At 41.9% G+C, this 18,727-nt stretch overlaps 2 protein-coding genes and 1 non-coding gene across 4 annotated transcripts; 2 read left to right on the top strand and 1 right to left on the bottom strand.

Moving 5' to 3' along the window:
- The first annotated feature begins 2,779 nt into the window (after nucleotides 1-2,779).
- On the top strand, nucleotides 2,780-7,024 carry LOC135263633 (thymosin beta-11-like). Its single transcript, XM_064351905.1, has 3 exons — nucleotides 2,780-2,923; nucleotides 3,798-3,902; nucleotides 6,343-7,024. Exons 2-3 carry the CDS (start codon nucleotides 3,803-3,805, stop codon nucleotides 6,378-6,380), a joined length of 138 nt encoding a protein of 45 aa, XP_064207975.1. The 5' UTR covers nucleotides 2,780-2,923; nucleotides 3,798-3,802; the 3' UTR covers nucleotides 6,381-7,024.
- Nucleotides 7,025-7,417: 393 nt separating this feature from the next.
- On the top strand, nucleotides 7,418-7,490 carry trnav-aac (transfer RNA valine (anticodon AAC)). Its single transcript has one exon. It is a non-coding gene; the product is annotated as a tRNA-Val (tRNA).
- A 3,057-nt stretch (nucleotides 7,491-10,547) lies between these two features.
- LOC135263630 (heterogeneous nuclear ribonucleoprotein A/B-like) lies at nucleotides 10,548-16,559 on the bottom strand. Of its 2 annotated transcripts, none has more exons than XM_064351902.1 (9): nucleotides 16,410-16,559; nucleotides 15,708-15,958; nucleotides 14,751-14,919; nucleotides 14,116-14,274; nucleotides 13,633-13,788; nucleotides 13,170-13,263; nucleotides 12,730-12,894; nucleotides 12,544-12,627; nucleotides 10,548-11,302 (listed from the first exon to the last, which is right to left on the bottom strand). In XM_064351902.1, exons 2-8 carry the CDS (start codon nucleotides 15,935-15,937, stop codon nucleotides 12,557-12,559), a joined length of 1,044 nt encoding a protein of 347 aa, XP_064207972.1. In that variant the 5' UTR covers nucleotides 15,938-15,958; nucleotides 16,410-16,559; the 3' UTR covers nucleotides 10,548-11,302; nucleotides 12,544-12,556. The 2 variants fall into 2 exon arrangements, with proteins under 2 accessions (XP_064207972.1, XP_064207973.1); XM_064351903.1 differs by having other exon boundaries at nucleotides 13,657-13,788.
- Nucleotides 16,560-18,727: the final 2,168 nt, after the last annotated feature.

Here is an 18,727-nt window from a genome sequence, read left to right as displayed (position 1 = left end):
TGTGGTTTAAAGGATAATCACTCTGTGTGTGCTAGCGTGTGTGTGTGTAGGGAAGTGGGGTAGAATTATTTTGCTCTCCCTCAGGTTAATTCATGGAATGTGCATATTTAATTTGAGGACCTGAAGACCCACGCTGCCCAAACCACGGGATAATGATGAAGACGGTCAACGTCAGAAGTGAGTGAGTGTGTGTGTGTGTGTGTGTGTGTGTGTGTGTGTGTGTGTTTGTTTGTTTATTTTTTTGTTGAAGACAAAGCAATAGAGATATATGGGTCTGCCAGAGTCGGTGAGGTAGTTTTTGGGTCAAAAATAATAACAGTGAAAACAGGTCAGATGGTATTGGGTCAAATTGCATAATTACGTAACAGGTAAAATAATTAGCTACACTCCAAGTCCCATTGAAATAAAAATGGTCAAAAATTGCTGGGCTTATTCAAAGCATAATGGTATTTATAGACCCACTCTTGTTGCATAGGCCTACATTACGCTTTTACCCCAATCGGTATATATGTGGGGTTGTTAGTAGAGCCAAATCCATTCTGAGTGCTTGTTGTCAAGATGCTAAGATTTAGAGAAAATTGTATGTCTATGTCAGTGTATGGTTTCAATGCCTTTTGAGAGCATAGAGTTGAGATCCCTTCCGGTTTAGCTATGTATGACACAAATGGCACACTTGGATGGCAGTTCGCTGGAAACTTTTAATTCTGTGGTTGTCTACCAATAATATCAGGCTATGCATTTTTTTAAAGTGGACTATCAAGTCGTTCACAAATATATAGTCTAAAGTCCAGTTTATCTGCTCAGATGATGAACTACCCTTTTTGTCGATGTGAAGAAGGTTCTTTTCTAAATACATACTGTATCTATGTCACTTATTTCAGTTCAGGGAATATAAAAACACTGTCTTATTATATTTTTGTAAATGCCTTTAAAAAATATGCAGAGATTTGGATTTCTGGCATCCATTCTAGTAGAAATAAATATATGAGAGTGAGGAATCCAACAAAACCGATTAGTACATAGAGTCAAGTAAATTTAGTTTATATTCATATATAGTTTTACAAAAACCTTAAAACAATGACATGTTTGTGTGATAAAGATGCGGGCGCATCACCAACACGAGCGCGCCTTCAGGTGCTGAAGCACATATGATCGGGGATGCGCCGTTTTGCATCACTTCCGTATTTTTCACTCCCGGACAATTTCCCACCTTAAAAATAAACTTTAAAGAACTCTCATAATTCACAGTACATCTTTTCTCTCATGACCGTTGCAACTTGCATGGACATGTGAATTAATAAGTGCACAATTAATTGACATGGCGTGGAACAGCTGACATAATTGTGTAAAAGCTGTTTAAATGTAAACTGCTTTCCATTCATTACTCACGCTCAAATCTGTTTGTCGATTCATGTTTCCACTCGCAAACGGCGCGTCAGGGCACCCGCATGGTTATAGGAATAAGCGCACCTATTGTGTTTAGCGGGGGGGGAAATTTTGCTGGTATAATTAACTGACCTGCGGGAATTTTCATGTGGTTTGATCCTACACTTTAGCGGGAGGCTGAAGTTTGTAAAAGGCAGTCGGTGTGGGACTGCTGGGGGAGAGAGGTTTGAATAACTTTTGCCCTGAGATTCATGTGTTGCAATGACTGCAACGGCGAGAGGTCTGAACATTTGTAAATATTTATTATTTCCATGTTATGTTTTTGCCAGTCTTGACTTCACTGTAAATATTTAATCACTGTACAAATTAAAAACAACATCAGTTCTGCTGAATTCCTGCCTCCTGAGCCTTTCTACATCCACCCTTCACCGTGAGACACGGTTACCCTACGACAGTTTTTTATTTATCTGTCTTTCTTCCTCTGTATTTTAAAGCTAGACGCTCATTTGAGTATTGATTGTCAGGCATTCTACGTCCATTGCAGTCCTTCATTTTTCAACTGGAATGCGAATAACTTATTCAGACCACAAGAGGGCGCCCCGCATCTGTATATCAATAATTAGAAACTTTCTTCTCATCTATCTGCACCATCGCTGTAGCCAGGGGGACACTTCAGGTGGCGGTTGGAGAAATTCAGGGAATCTTCAGGATTCCAACCCCATCGCTTCTCTTTAACAGCTAATGGCTGCTGCACAGTCTCAAGTGGTTTGTTTACATGATGCGAAATTATCCAAAGTTATCTATCAAAGTTATTATATAGCAGATTAAAAAGTTACATCATGGAAGCCATTTCATGTAACATTCCGTGGACAAAACCAGAGAATGCTAGTACAGATTAAATAAAAGACACAAAATATTTCTCAAAGACACTGGAAATGTCACAGGTAAATTTGAGCACCGTTTAAAAAAAAAACAACAACACATCATTTTGATGTAATTGACACAATGCCTAGAGCACAGATAAATAAATAAACAACTCTAAAAACTCCTGCTGTGAGTTTCCCTGGTCCTCAGTGTTGATGTTAGCGTTGCAGCATGGCTATCATGGCTATCACCAGTCTAAGCACTTCTGAAGCGTGGTGTTTTCTTGGCACTCATTTCTGACAGCACTTGGCTATTTCAAGGAAGTCTGTGTCATGCCAAATTTTACTCCCACCCCCACCCTCACCCCAAAAATAATGCAGTTCCGCTTCGCCCTCTGTATCAGCCCCTCCCATCACCATGCATGAATATTAAATGGAGGAGAGAGAAATGAGCTGATCAATCACTAGCTCTCTCTCTATCTCTCTCTCTCCCCCTCTCCATCTCCCTCTCTCTCCCTCCCCCATCCCTCTCTCTCTCTCTCTCTCAATCCCACGCCCTGGTGCAGACAGAAGGTGTGCAGAGAAACGCAGGCAAGCAGAGAAACGGCCCCCCTGGCAGACGCACACAGACTGACAGCCTTGCAGCTCACAGACACGGCGTCTCCACTAATACGGTAAGACAGTGGGGAGGTGGGGTGCGGTGGGGTGGGGGGTGCATGGTGGCAAGGTGGCATTGCCCTTTGTGGGCTGTGGTGAATCCTTTTCGCAGCACCATGTGGTGTCAAAGTCGGCATTGATTTTATTAAAGCGCAGAGCAGGAAAATGTAGCCAGATCGTTGTGGCAGAGAGAAGGACGCTTTGTGGAGTTTACCCTTGAGAATTTACTGCCTGGGGGGCCTCCATGTTGAGCTGGACAGACACGGGGATCTGGAGCAGGAGAGTGGGTCAAATGGAGCAGTGAGTGATGCGTGGGGGGGGGGGGGGGGGGGGTGGTTGCTGGGGTCTGAGAGGGGGGAACAGAGAGTGAGCTGTAATGTATCTACTCTCCAGGCTGCTGTTCCAGGGATGCATGTATGTGACTGGGGCTGAGGCAGTAGGGAGAGAGGGAGGGAGGGAGGGCTGAGGCAGGAGGGAGGGAGGGAGAGAGGAATGGTGAAGGGAGGAGAGAAGAGGGGAGTTTGGGAGAGGAGAGGACATGACAGGAGAGGAGAGGAGGGGAGAGGAGCTCAGGGAGGGGTAATGATGGTGTCTGAGCAGAAGGGAGAATGAAAGCCTGGGCCCACAGGGATGGACAGGGTGCACAGTGGAGTCCTAGGGGTGGAAGTATAGACCAGCTCACAGCAGGGAGTGCTGGGGCCTCCGCACACATGCATATGCAGGTGACCATGTCTCTTTATATGTATACATTTTGCCATAGCATAAAAAATAGTAGTGTTCTGGCAGCTTCTGAACAGTAGGATATTCAAAACTGCAGGCAAACAAAAATGAATTCTTTGTTTTTCAAGAGGCACAAGATTCATATTATTGCTTTGCTCTTTCTGGTCACAGCCAACATGTCGGACAAGCCTGACCTGACAGAAATTGAGAGCTTCGATAAGTCCAAGCTGAAAAAGACGGAGACCAAAGAGAAGAACCCCTTGCCGACCAAAGAAAGTAAGTTGGCCCAGTGTCAGAAAGTTGAGTGGATTTCCTACACTACTGAATGCAGCTCTGCTAATGTTTTCTGTTGGCTCTATCTATTGATTTTGTGTGTTGAAACAAAGTCAGAGTTACAGAGCTAAACTGTATACTCTGGAGTCTTATCATTTACATTCCACTGTTTATCTATTTAATTACATTGTGCGAAGAAGCATGATACAGGAATACAATGGTAATCAATGATCATATAGATTTTTTAAAAATAAAGTACAGAAATAAGTCTTTCATTTTAACTCCCAATTGACCAACATAGCCAGTTCAGAAAAAGTCAATAGTGTAGTTCGCATTTAAAATAAAAACGAATAAATAATAAATAAATAAATAAACGGTCAAATAATATTTGTATATGTATTTACATAAAAGTTCAAGCAGTACAGTAATCCCTGCGGGGGGCTGGGTGGTTCATCCTGTTGAGGCACAGAGGTCGCAGTGAGCACTGCGGCATAAGCATGAACGGGTGCCGCAAACTGGGAAGAAAAGCGGGGGAGGGAGGGGCTGATGTCAGAGATGTCTCCACAATTCATCAGAAGTTAAAGCGTCCACTACAAATTTAGGGGCACCAACAACTACAGTGGGGTCCAAAAGTCTGAGACCACTAGTCAAGATATTTCTATTTTGCATGTGTTGAATGTAATACTAATTCTTTCATTACAAATGATAATATCAGCTTAACAATTAGAGTGAAAAGTTGAAAAATGTACATGAACTTCAGAATACCTTAGTATTTGGTATGTCCCCCTTTTGCTTTAATGACAGCATGCACTCGAGCTGGCATGGACTCCACAAGTTTGTGCATAACCTGATGACCCATGTTATCCCAGCATGATTTGACAATGTTCCAAAGAGCTTCTTGCGATGTCACAGAATGCTTGGCTTTCTCAGTCTTCAAGTGCCCCCATAAATGTTCAATGGGGTTGAGGTCAGGTGACTGTGGAGGAAAGTCCATGACAGTCAGGACTCCTTGGTCTTCTTTCGTCTTCAAGTAGTTCTTGCAAAGCTTTGAGGTGTGTTTGGGGTCATTATCCTGCTGCAGTATGAATCCTTCTCCACAAAGATGCAAACCAGAGGGTATAGCATGTCTCTGAAGAATGGAGTGGTACTTCTCCTTGGTCAGGGTGTAGTCAATTTGGTGCAGGTGCCCAACTCCAGAGTAGGCAAAACACCCCCAGACTTGAATATTCCCACCATCATGTTTCACTGTGGGTTTGATACACTGTGCTATCATTCTCTCTCCTGTTCGTCTCCTTACATACACCCTTCTGTTACTGCCATAAATCTCAAACTTGGATTCATCAGTAAATAGGACTTTTTTCCAGTCATCCACCGTGAAATGCTGGTATTTCTTAGCCCACCTCAAGCGTTTGGCCCTGTTTCCCCTCCTGAGAAGTGGTTTAGAAACTGCTACTCGTCCTCTGAGACCACTACAAGACAGCCTTCTTTTGACAGTACTTTTGCTGATTGGAGTCTTGCGTTCTTTATTTAGCAAATTCTGTATCTGTGAAGTTGCTTTTCTATCTCTCAGGGAACTAAGCTTGATGTATTGATCTTCTGATGGTGTGGTCACTTTTGGTCTTCCTGATCGTTTTTTGGATACAACTGATCCAGTTTCTGCAAAGCGTTTTAGAGTTCCATGCACTGCTCCCTTAGAAACCTTTAGTCTAGCCATGATTTGACGCCGAGAAAGCCCCTCTTTGCTTAGAATAACAATTTGACTTCTGACATTTTCACTTAGTTCTGATGCCATGTTTCCCACTATCACAATGCTACTTAGTATGCAATGATTTGCTAGAAACTTGAGGCACAGCCATATTTATAACAGGTGAACACTGGCTGCAAATTGAGTTACTTGAACGAGCCTCTGATGAGTAGATCAAATCATCTGAATGCATGCTTCAATGGAAGGGATACAACTCAAGGACATCTGACCTTTTGTACAAAGCAATTAAGTTGGTCAATGCCACAAATGTACTTAAATTTGATTGCTGACCTAGAAATAGTGCAGAATCTTAAATATTTCTTCTTCATTTTACATGTCATAACTTCTTGTGTTTTTAAATGTTTCTGAATCCTCAAACTCTCTGATTATTTCCAGGTTTACGTGAAAATATTAGAGATTTTCAATGTGGTCTCAGACTTTTGGACCCCACTGTACGTACTATCTGTGCACACTAACTAAAGTCCACGTTCCTTCTGAATGATAAAACAAAATCATTCAATACACCCATTAACATTTTAGCCTGACAATATGACTGAAATAAATAGGAAAATGAAACGCATCTTAAAATCTGCATGGGTTAAATGTGTTTTTATGTTGTTGTTTTTTAAATGTTTTGTCGTAGTTATAGAGGCATGGCAATGCCATGAATTTTATTTCATCTTTTTGTATCCTTTTCAGCCATTGAACAGGAGAGAAAAGAAGACTCTTCCACCTGAGAGAAATGTCCAGCAACGTCTTTTTGATGGGCTGTTGCCTAATTCATCTTCTGTTCCAATGCGAGAATTGTGAGGAGGGTGTAAATTAAAGAGTCCTGTAACCCAGATTTTATTATTGACTTAGGGTTGCCAGATTCTCAGTTTTGGACCGGAATGTGTGGTTTTCAAATTATTTGCACAGATCCAGACCTGACAGTAGTCTATAAATATTCGTCTGAATAATTGATTGAACAGTTTCCGCTAGTTTGTAATGAATTCCATCTTCTGTCTCCACTGTTACACTTTTTCCCCTCCTTCTCCTTAACCCTCCACCCCCCACCCTGCAAACTGACAGCATGCCCACTCTACGTTATTAAGCTTCAAGCTGTCACCTGTGTGTACATGTGTATGGTATCTGGTTTTCTAAAACTCAAAATCTGGCAACCCTAACTTAATTTCGGGCTGCTCCTATACTTGGGTGGGATGCGGTTGGGAGGAGACAGTGATAGTTCCTTTCACTACATCTCTTCTAAATAAACTTAATCTTTAATTACTTTACTATTTACTTTTGGAGTTATTTTATTAATAATAAACATATGGTGGAGAAAGAGAAATCAAATGTGATCTTGAAAAAATATATAAAAATAAATAAATAAAAACAGTGACTGACTGGGAGTTTCTGGTGGGCATTGCTTGTGCCACTGCTTGTTTAAGTTGGCCTCAATTTAAATAAAATGAATATTGTTCGGCTTACACGAAAGGCCATCATTTTGAAACCAGGCGGAAACGAGTTCTTTCAGGTCATTGGCCCCTGTTCCTTCATAGCACAGTGTAGGCTTACAGCTGAGTAGAAAAGCGTGCACACCAAGGTGTCAACAAAGATAAGTTACTATTGATTTGTAGCACATATTTGTTAAAATAAACGTCACAAGAGAAATGGTGGAAAGCACCAATAAACTTAACACAAACTTTTTTCTTAAGGAAAACTTCATTGTTTTTGTAACAGGTTAACCTTGTTGTACCGTCCCACTCAATACTCAGTAGCCAATACCAGTGAGGTTTCTGTAGTGTCGTGGTTATCACATTCGCCTAACACGCGAAAAGTCCTCGGTTCGAAACCGGGCAGAAACACCTTTTGAAAAGGAACTACTTCAGTACAGAATCAGTATAGCGCTCCCCTAGAACAGTTAGGTATTACATGCTCTACTTCTTATCAGATTCATTAAGTAATCAAGGTTCTTCACCATAACCCATACTACCTTTGCCAAGGTGACCAGGACTGCAGGCAAAAAGGTAAAACTACATGTGCAAGAACAAGCAGCGTTACTCTACTAAATGCAATACTCTCACATTCCTCATATATATGGAAGCAGACATTTAACTAGAGTGGATGTGTATTTATAAACCATGATCTGTAATTCAACTTGGGGGGTTGGGGGGGGGGTTAAAAAAGACAGTGACTGTAGCTAGCCCCACCCATTAGTAAATCCATGGATCCCCAGAATCTGCAGTTTGCATAGCACACAAACTGAACTAACCTTTTATTACTCTAAATGGCTGAGAGCAGATACCAATGAGACTGATGCATAGGCATCCTACAGTGTGTGTCAATATGTCCATGGTGCATTTTCTTCAAAAACGAACCACTGGGGAAACAGTGGGTCCCTCAGCAAAGACAGATTTAACTCAAAGACACCAGCAGCCCACATCTTACTGTTACAGATTCCTTCTTTGAGGTGTAAGACTGAACATGAAAGTCATGAAAGCAAAGACTGATATAGAAACGAACCACATAATGTACCACATCGGACTTCACCACACGAAGGGTGGTTTCTATCGGTGACGCCACCGCTCATTCAAGATCGCGGCCGTGGCAGCCATATTGAATTAGCGGTGGTGTCACCGATGGAAACCAGCCTTCGTGTGGTCAAGCCCAATTCACCACCAAAAAATCAGCACGATCGACAGGCGTTTTCTGTTAAATGAGCGGAAACCAAATTCAAGATGGCGGCCATGGCGGCCATATTGAACGAGTGGGAGTGCTACCGATCGAAACCAGCCTTCGTGTGGTCAAGCCCAATTCACCACCAAAAAATCAGCACGATCGACAAAGGCGTTTTCTGTTAAATGAGCGGAAACCAAATTGTTGGTGGACGATGGACGGATGGACGACAGACGGGGCCTCGACATAATGCCCCTCCTGCCTCCTACGGAGGCCTGGGGCATAATAAAAATGGAAAGGTCATAGGAGGAGTTCTATACACACACACACACATACACACAAACCATAACACCTGGCTGCAGACAATACCATTTCATTATGCATAATTTCACATTATTTTCCCTTAAATAAGCATTCAGATTTGTTTTCTCTAACAATAATGCTATTTTTTATACCATGAACCACAGAGAAGTAAATGTTTTAAACCATTTTTAGATATGTGACTGTGCGTGTACTTTTTAAAAATATGTTATACAGGGGAAAAAGGCAAATAGTGTTCCAACACATATTCAGTCGAGGAAGAAAGATTTGCAGCTGTAAAGTGGAACAGTATTCAGAAAGTCTGAGGAGTGCGCGCAATTCAAATGCGTGGGAATTTATGTATAAGAACGCAGGCAACCGAACACTGGCTTATTTTGTACCTGAAAACTAAATTTGATGGACGTCAAAGCTCATTAATTGTCAAAGTGCCACCAGTCTTCCCAGCATAGGCATACAACATAAATTAACTGAAAGGAAAGGCTCCTGTGCCTTGGGTACATTTTCACTTTTTACAACACACAAGCGATGAATTTACTTTGTAGAACACCTTGTCAGCTGTGTCACAAGAGCAGACCGCATTCACCAGTCATCTTATCTGTTCGTTCGGCTTCAGGCACCAGCAGGTACCGAGAACACCAGTCATACTTTGAAGATGGCTCACAGATAAAAAATGAAATTTATGAAACACTGGACGAGGAATGAATATCAGAACCTCACTTGGTTTCAAAGGTTTTTTTGGCTTCCAGAAACGGCTGTTCACTTGCTGCTGGGGTTCCAAACAGCACACTACTTTGTACAGAACAGACCTTTCAGTTGAGTCTAAAGATTATATTCAATACTTCTCTGCCAGTTAAGACATTGAGACATTGATAAAACCAAAATGTTTGATTGTGAACATGTTCCTTTATACAGACTTTGCAGTGGTTTAATGGAACTTAACACCAAGACCCACAGACAATTAACTCTGAATACCTGACCATGGCAAATATTTATGGAGAGCTGGGCCTGTATCCTTCCCAACAACCAATCGCTAACACGGGCAATGTTGTGCTTCAGTAGTGCGGAACTTGCACTTTAGCAACAGTCAAACAGGTGGGAATACACAACTGCAGCACACCATAGAAGCCCCTCCCCCTTTTCTCTTCAGAGCAAGACAATTCTGTTTTCATATTCAGCAACTTGCCAAAATATGCTCCTATAGCTCTCCATCGACCTGTAATACTAGCTCTGGAGAATGCACTGCAGTCACAAAGGTTCCACCCTTCAGCACTTTGCTCTGGAATACAAGCTCAGCAGAACAGAAAAAAAAGGTGCTTCTGCAAATTTTTAGTCAACTGAGACACAGACCACTGGTCCAGTGGCCACCATCCAGTTTGGTTTGTTTTGCATCCTGGTAACATCACACAGAGGTATAAACTGAGTACAGTATAATAAAAACAAACTTCCAAAAGAAATATTGAAAAGTTCCTGAGGAGAGAATATTTAAGGGCCTTGTTGGTTTGAATAGAGTTAAGGCACAAGACAGCCAAACAATTGCCTGACCATCCAACTTTACCTTTGCCAACGGACAAGAGAAATTTGCCCAGACACATTATCAAGCACCAAGAAGGTTAGCACAAATTACAATACCTCAGGTGTGCAATTCCTTACAGTGAGCCATCAGCTCCGTACCTGAAAATCAGACCAATTATGAAGTGCCAACTACCAGTTGAACAAGTTCCCTTTACAGCAAGTCTGTATAATGCAGTTACTCAAAATGAGGGAGAAAGCAAGCCAGCGTTCTTCAAATTATTAGTATCAGCCAATTGCCAGTCTAGTCAACCACCACACTCAAACTTACTACGGAGAACAGGGAAATTTAACATTAGAATTAACATTAACCACAATCATTACCATTATGAGTATTAAATAAGGATACACACAAATCTTAAACCAAAAGTTTATTTCTAATAATTGCCCAAGACACTAGAGAAAAGGAAATTTCCAGTGAGAGAGGGAATGCCCTCTTACATTTGCAGGCGCAATCTCGATTCTTAGGTTATTAACACTATCAAAGCCACTTAAACGTATAGACAAAGATCAAAGTCAAAGTCAGTTTTTTTTTCTTTTTTTTTAAAAGCCAAAAAAAACAAAAAACAAAGCTGGCTGCCCTCATCTACTAACCAATTTGCTGACACATTTACTAGTTAAGCTTACAATTAAATCCAACTAGTTAAATCCCTTTTACATCATACATCCCTCCCCTTTCTTCCACACCCCCCCACCCAACCCCGCCCTCCCCTTCAGAAGCCATGCAACTTGCATCAAGACTCAGCACAAAAAATAAAGCAAATCTAGGAACACTGAAAAAAAATTACTCAAAATTGTTTATTTCAAAAGCTCTGGTAGCTCTGATCTTGGTTGTGGTAATTCCAGACATGTAAAATACAACCATACAATACATTATTCAAAAAAGGTACCAAAAAGTACAGTAAAAATAACACTTCCATTGCTGGAAATGTACATGGACACAAAAACAATATAAAATAAAAAGTGGAAAAGTGACAATTGCTTCCCGCCCCCGATTCCGCCATTGTTCTGTACAAATGGAGCATGAGTCTGTAATTCTGCCAACTCCACACGGAAAGTCAGGCCCCCGGGTCCGTCGAACCACGGGCACTCGCGTCAAATCGCCTAAGTCCTTGGAGAGAGGAGAGACAATGTTGGGATATTTTACACACACCGAAACCTCGCTAGCATCAGAGATGGCCAGCGCGCACAGCAGTTGTTGCCAATATCGACCTTACGCTGACCAATGCAAGCAAGCGACATCTTGAAATAATCATGAGGCAAGGGAATCAATAACCAAATTTAGGCTAGCTACTTGCAAGGCAAATAGCTATGTTTCCATTTGAAACGTACTTCAAGAGACAAAAGCCAGAAGACTTTGCAAGAGTAGCGAGGGATAATGAGACTTCAAAGGACTACAAAGGGTCAACTATCACCACACCGTTTACCTGCAACCCATGATCAAGGATTTAGCTGAGCTTGAACTGTTTGACTCGAGTCCTAGGACAATGAGTCACATGGGTAACTCACCCATTCAACTATTCACTACTCAAGATTATCAATCAAGGCTCATCATGGAGGCTAAGACCAACGACAGAGTCATTTACACTCCTGTACTGGACAGTTAGTTACAGCTGTATATTCCGTGGGCATGATGAAGAGTACTGCAAAGCTACCGACCTCTAAAATAGGAATCAAATGATTCAGCAAACTTTCATGCAAATGTATGCAATTAGAAATGCCACATTTACAGGCATCACTAAAACAACGTACATACAGAATACAAAAGATGTGCGTACCAGGGAGGGTCAGAGAAAAGACAGCCCTGTAAGTTGCACATTTAATCTTTAGCAGAGAAAAAATACCTGCACAGATTGAGCTAGAACTAACTAAACCCCCCCCCCCCCCAGAAAAAAAATCTATGAAAACCAAATCTAAATAATGATCAGCGAAACTGAAATGTCCTAACAGAATTATTGTTGCATGTGTAGAACAAAGCGAAAGCATCCATTTATTTTAGAAATAATCAATTTCTTGTGTCAATTCAATCTCAATTAGACTCAAAAGGTTACAATACCCGAGTCAAATGACACCATAATGGTCAACTTGGTACTTGCTGCTTTAACTGTGCACCGTCTGAATACAACTGTCCACAGTGTGGTAGAAGGAAAAAAAAAAAAAAAGACACTGCACTATTGTCAACAAAAGGTAAATTAAGGCAGTGTTACCCACGGCTCATGACAAGTGCACCCATTCTGCATCATAAATGGCTCGGACGACCTACAAAGATCCACTTCAAAGGTCCTGCTGCAGTTCCCACATATCCCGTGTGGCCTTGTAAACCACCACTGAGCCCCATGTAAAAATCCTCACCTGTACTATGTGATCAGTATGGCTTGTAGCTACTCTGGTGGCCACCACGTCTGGGGGATTTTCCGTAACTTGTGTTTCCCTGGTCTGGAAGAAGAAACAAGGAGGGGGGGGTGGTTGGTCAGAGCATCTACACACAAGTCAGGTGAAACATGCTGCCCATGTAACGTCCCAGTGGCGCATGCTTACTGTAATCGTAGCCGCCGCCATAGCCATAGTATCCGGGTGAATAGTCATAGTTGCCATAAGCCCCATAGCCACCATAGCCCTGCTGTCCACCGTAGCCATATCCTTGGTTGCCATAGCCCTGGTTCCAGTAGTTATTGTAACCCTGGTTCCAGTTCTGGCTCTGACCTGTTAGAAGAGTGAGCATATTAGCTCACCAGAATTCTCTGGAATGTTCTAGGCCAGTGGTAAGCAACCCTGATCCTGGAGATCTACAGTCCTGTAAATTTTCACTCTAACCCTAAAAAAGCACACCTCATTCAACTGCTAGAGATCTCGTTGAGCTGCTAATTGGTAGAACCAGGTGTGCCAAATTAGGGTGGAAATGGAAAAGGATGGTAGATCTCCAGGAACAGGGTTACCACGGTTCTAGGCTAAGTAAAGACTGGATTCTTTTGACTCACCACCACGGCCCCTGCCCCTGCCATAGCCGCCACCTCGACCGCCGAACTGCTGCTGCTGGTACACCTCCTTGGGTTGGGCAATTTTAATCTCACACTGCAAGTAAACCCAGTCAGGGGGACAGTGGGTCAATGACAAGGTAGACATGCTGCCTAATGAAATGAAGAAACGGAAGTGCCCGCCTATACCCAGGACATGCAGTTACAATGGTTTTGCTATTCATGTACCAAGAACACACCAGTACACCACATGCATATAAACAAACCCAATTACAACTTAAAAAACCAAACTAAATATATATTTTTTTTAAAAACCATCTTTCCCAGGGCGCCAAGATTTCTACATGAAGAAATATGGACACACAGGCAGAGGTGTGCATGCATAATTTCACTAGCCCAAACAAGCTAACCACTGTGGCGATGCAAAAATAAAGAGTAAAAGGAGGAGAAATAAAAATATACATACAAGGCCGTCCTTTCCGTTTGTTACCTTGCTTCCACTAACGTTATGGTACTTCTTTTCAAGGACCTTCTTCACTGGAGACTCCTCCTTGAACGTTATGAAAACAAAGCCCCTCCTTTTGTTTGTCTTTGGGTCCATTGGGAGCTCAATGGACTCAATCTATTAGTGGTGGAAGAGAACGAAAAATAAAAGTGGACTCATGTTGTACCAACCAAGACTTCCCAATTACCAACACAAACAGCCTAAGGTCATCCACGTCCTTTCCGCAGTTGCGCAACCAAGTTCAAAGCCACATTACAGTAAAGAGTACTTCATCACAAGTGCTGCACAATATCAGCAACTGCTAGAATGGCTAATATACTGCAAGACCACACAGACAGAATTTCCATTCAAGAATTTTAAAGTCCTTCATTTGATCTTGTCATTTTGTAGATGTGGTCTGCGTTTACAAAAATGCACATAATGTACACGTTTAGTGCAACACACCTCTCCAAATGGTCCGAAGTACTCTCGGATCTTCTCCTCCGTTGTCTCTGGGTTAAGGCCCCCAACAAAGATCTTCTTCACGGGTTCTTTCTTCATGGCCATTGCTCTTTTGGGGTCTATCTGTCGTCCATCTAGCCTGTGTTCTTTCTGTTCAAGCACCTAGGAAACAAGAGCAGGTTTAGTCTCAACCGCCCAAAGACAATCACTACTTAACCTGGGTTCCCACCCACCTATACCACATGCTAGAGAACCTGGGTCCTTTTAGGGCCCACATTAGGACAAATCCAAGGATCCATAAAACCTATACAATGGGCCAAGATGCCATGATTCTTGATTTAATAAGGAAAATTAATAGGCCTTAATGACCGTTGCTGAATGAGGTCTTTCAACCCTGAAACAAACCACTGTTGTTTTGACTGGAATATTTATGGCAGTCCAGGGTCCACTTTAAGGACATGTATGCAAAACAAGGGCAAGATACTTATGACTGCAAATTAACTTTAAATACATTTAAATCGGTTACTTCCCAGGCTGTACAAAGTGGTTTCATGTTCAAATGAAGGTTGGTAGGCCTATATTCAAGTTGTGTGGGACCCTAAACACACAACAAAATCACTATTCCCATATGTGCTTACCTTGTCCACACTAGAGGCATCTTTGAACAAGATGAACCCGAAGCCTCGTGACCGTCCCGTGTTTGTGTCCATCTTAATGGTGCAGTCTGTTACTTCACCAAATTTGGAGAAATAATCCTTGAGGTCTTTCCTGTTGGTGTCCCAACTAAGTCCACCAACAAACATTTTCCTGAAAAAAAAAGTGACCAGCTGTGATATTTACCAAATTAAGTCATTGTACTGCATTTCAGTCATATGGGTCACACAAAGAGGGTGTTGCGAACTGACAGCATTTCTCCCCAGTACATCCCTCTCCAACAAAAAAATAAAATTATATATACACAAGAAAAATCACCCAGTCACATATGAATTGTACATCATACAGTCTACAGTTCTCCAGCTTTCTAAAACTGGGTACATGCTACACTGGTTTCAATACCAGCTCCAGAACAATGTCCAAAACGTGGGGTCAGCCATCTATTACAATCGCGCCAAATGCAACACGTGACCTCTTCCTACACCGGTTTGACAGGGAATGACAATCGCTGTAAGCAAATTTCAGCCATGATCCCTATAACATATATACACAAAAACAGTAGACCCAGACAAGAGCGCAAAGCTAAACGGACATACTGGACTCTTCAAAGGCCTGAAGAACATTTTGCTAACTAGGACACCACAGGCTGCATTCCTAAGCCTTATATCAGTTATGAAACTAGCAAGCTTTTTGGACAAAAGAAAACCCTGCGCATCCACCCACAGGCGAGCCGGCGCTTTAACAGTATAGCTTAAGGCAAAAGGCGCCTAAATGTACTTAAATCCAGCTAGCAATTGCCCATCCCCCCATTAGCGCCTGCACATGGCGCCAACAAAGACCGAAAGAACAAAAGCGCTTCTCTTGCAAACGCTTTATACAGCAACAAAGATCGACTATTTTGCCCCATTAACCGCTTAAAGGTTTGATTCACAAATCCTCACCCTGCATCTTCCTCGCCCTTGCTGGCGTTTATCTGCCCGCCTTCTGCAGCGCCGTTTTGCGAATCCTCCTCCTCCTCCTCCGCCGCAGCCGCCGTTTCGGCCACAGCCTCTTCTTGCTCTTCGGGTTCTTCTGCGAGTTCTGGTTGTTCAGCCGTCTCTGCTCCGTTAAGATCCTCTTCGCCGTTTCCATTTTCGGAGGTTTCCATGAACTGCTGCTCGGTGTCAGACATGGTGACGGAATAATCCTTTATCTAAAAAATAAAGATTAACAGATGGCGGATTGAGTACAATGGTTTGAGAAAACATGTAGCTAGCTAGCAATTCGTGTTCGGAGTGCCAAAGTAATGGCGTTTCGTATAAACAAATGCTAGCTGGCAAGTCAAATCGTTACCATGGGAAAAATAAACAATCACGCCCACTCAAATGCTGTAACAGACGTGCACATTAAAATGTAACAAGTTCTTCTGTACAAACTTGAAGTCATCAGCGGGATCTCACGTTACATAATAGCCAACTAGGCCGCATTCGCATTTTGCTTGCTAGCTCATGTTAGTGTATTTAAAGGCCTGCTTAAATTATAAAATCAGTAGGGCCCGTAGGTCGTAGCCGGCGATTTGAAAACATACATCTTTACGCTCACGTGATGCAACAGATAATTACACAACTATACATAATTATATTTTATAAACAAACGTTGCTTACTGCTCAAATTATCGGAGCCGGAGACAGTCCTTCAAGATGGATTCTCCCTCACAATGCCAACTCGTGGCAGGTTTTATAGTACCGGATAAGAAGCTCCGTTGAATAAAGAAATTCTCGATTCGACGTTTAGTGATGCCAATCATAATGAACCTTCCTTATTATTGGTGCCTAGACCCTGAACACCCGCCCACCGCCACCTTCCGGCTATGAAGTTTTCATGTCAAGTACTACTTGCTAACTTCGCTAGCATGCTGCAGAATACTATCAACGTTTTCTTTGTTTGATATTAAATGTTTTGTTAATTAAATTACTGAGTTAATACGCATAACTGTGTGATTATGGAACGCGATTGTTTAGTTTTATGAGATATATTGTTTTTGCCTACTGCCAGTCACAAGCGACCATTCAGCATCTGCAGCAACATTGTTACCATAACCTGAACTCGAATGCTAACTGCAATCTGACGTCCACGATTTGAAGGAATTTTATGTTTCACCAATGTGTAGTGCACTAAAAAGCGTGATTGACATCAACTCATCAACCGTTAGTTTATGGAAGTGAGTTTGGCCTAAAGAGAGCGAATTTCCCCGGGTGTCATCACAGAAATACATTTTACACAGTATGGAACTTTTAAGACATGACATAATGTTACATAACGATTCAACTAAATTACTGTTTCACTAGATATGTCGAATACTAGGCGCGATAGTAATCAGATTATCGTTATTTATTTTACGTTTCATCATAAGTCAACTTTTACTTAAATATATAGTTATGGCCAGGTTTTATTTGGTTGCAGTTTTGGGACATTTTAGGCAAGAATACTTACGGCGGGATAAGCGGTGGTCGCTAGAGGGGTGAAAGACGGTGGCGATTCTGGGGGCCCGCTGCTTATAAATAAATAAATAAATATTAAAAAAGGAGCGCCCAGAGCAATATTCTTTCTGGATGCCCAGAATTCCTAGCTACGCCCTGGGCGGGATAATTTGTAATCTTTGATACCAAATGGAGTCGATGTTGGCTACTGCACATATCAACGCAAAACTGAATCACATTGAGAATTTTACTTAGTTATGCACCAAATGTTTCTATTACAATTACAAGTAATCCAAAAACTCATAAGCAAGTAAAACAATACTAATAATTGTAAGATTGTGAATCCTTTTCATTATGAATCCAATTACACGATTATGGATTCAATTTTAAACCAAATATCTCTGCCACTCCATGGTTGCCTTCCCCTGACGTAGTCTCAGATTTCAAGCAGAAATGAGCACTCTTGCTAATACCTGGCGAGTTGCAAGCAAGTATCAATTCAACTTTATTTGTATAGCGCTTTTTACAGAGAACTGTTACAAAGTCATTTTACAGATCAATCAGCCTGGAAATCTGCCCAATACCCGTTTAATGTCTCAGTAGCAATGAGGGACTGCCAATGACCAATGAAATTCTCTGCAACAATCGAATGTATTAACTGTTGACCTCCAAAATATGGAAAATATTAGGGTGTAAGCTACATGTAGATGTGTGAGGGAAGCCAAATTATAAGGTAATTCTACAGGAGACTCGTAACAAAGGGGACTCACCGCATATGCAGAAAACCACGCGTGTCCCTTTGGCCAGTTAAGTCTTCAGGCTACCCAAAGCCACCACTGCATTGGCTCCTTTCATTTGTTCAGTGTGATTGTTAATTTACAGATAAAACAAAAGGTGGAGGGTCTCTCAGATCAGACTGAGAAAACAGGCCTACAAATGTGCAACCTCACTAGCAGTGCATAGCCAAGTAATGAATCAACAAACTGGCGTTCATCAAACAAAACATGAAAAGAAAAAAAAAACGTCTAGCATGCAATAAAGTCAGGAATCATCAAGGTGACCCACACGCAGTTACTATTTCAAACAACAGAAGCACAAAAAGTGGAAGGATAATCTAGACAGTTTAATAAAAGGCAGTTGGCCATTATGTTACATAATGGGCTTTATAAATTGAAGGAAGCATAACTGGTGGAGTGGCACCATAGCACTGAAATAGTTAAGATGTTTGGGGGTGTTTCAAAGCTTCCACTGTCCACTTGCCTTGTTGATGTCCACTCATAACTATAATACAGGCAATAGGTTTTAGTACACTTCTCCCTACATCTTGGAGATACGCTCTTGTGGAAGGGCAGCAAGTTGGACAACCAAGGCCATTCCTCTTCCAAAATAAAAGCATGTCCTGCGATAGATTGGCGACCTGTCCAGGGTGTATTCCTGCCTCTCGCCCAATGCACGCTGGGATAGGCTCCAGCACCTCCCGCGACCCTGTCCAGGATAAGCGG

Source organism: Anguilla rostrata, chromosome 9 (assembly GCF_018555375.3).
Source record: "Anguilla rostrata isolate EN2019 chromosome 9, ASM1855537v3, whole genome shotgun sequence".
NCBI lineage: Eukaryota > Metazoa > Chordata > Actinopteri > Anguilliformes > Anguillidae > Anguilla > Anguilla rostrata.
The sequence above is the reverse complement of the archived record's forward strand: the minus strand, read 5'-3'. Positions and strand labels throughout refer to the sequence as shown.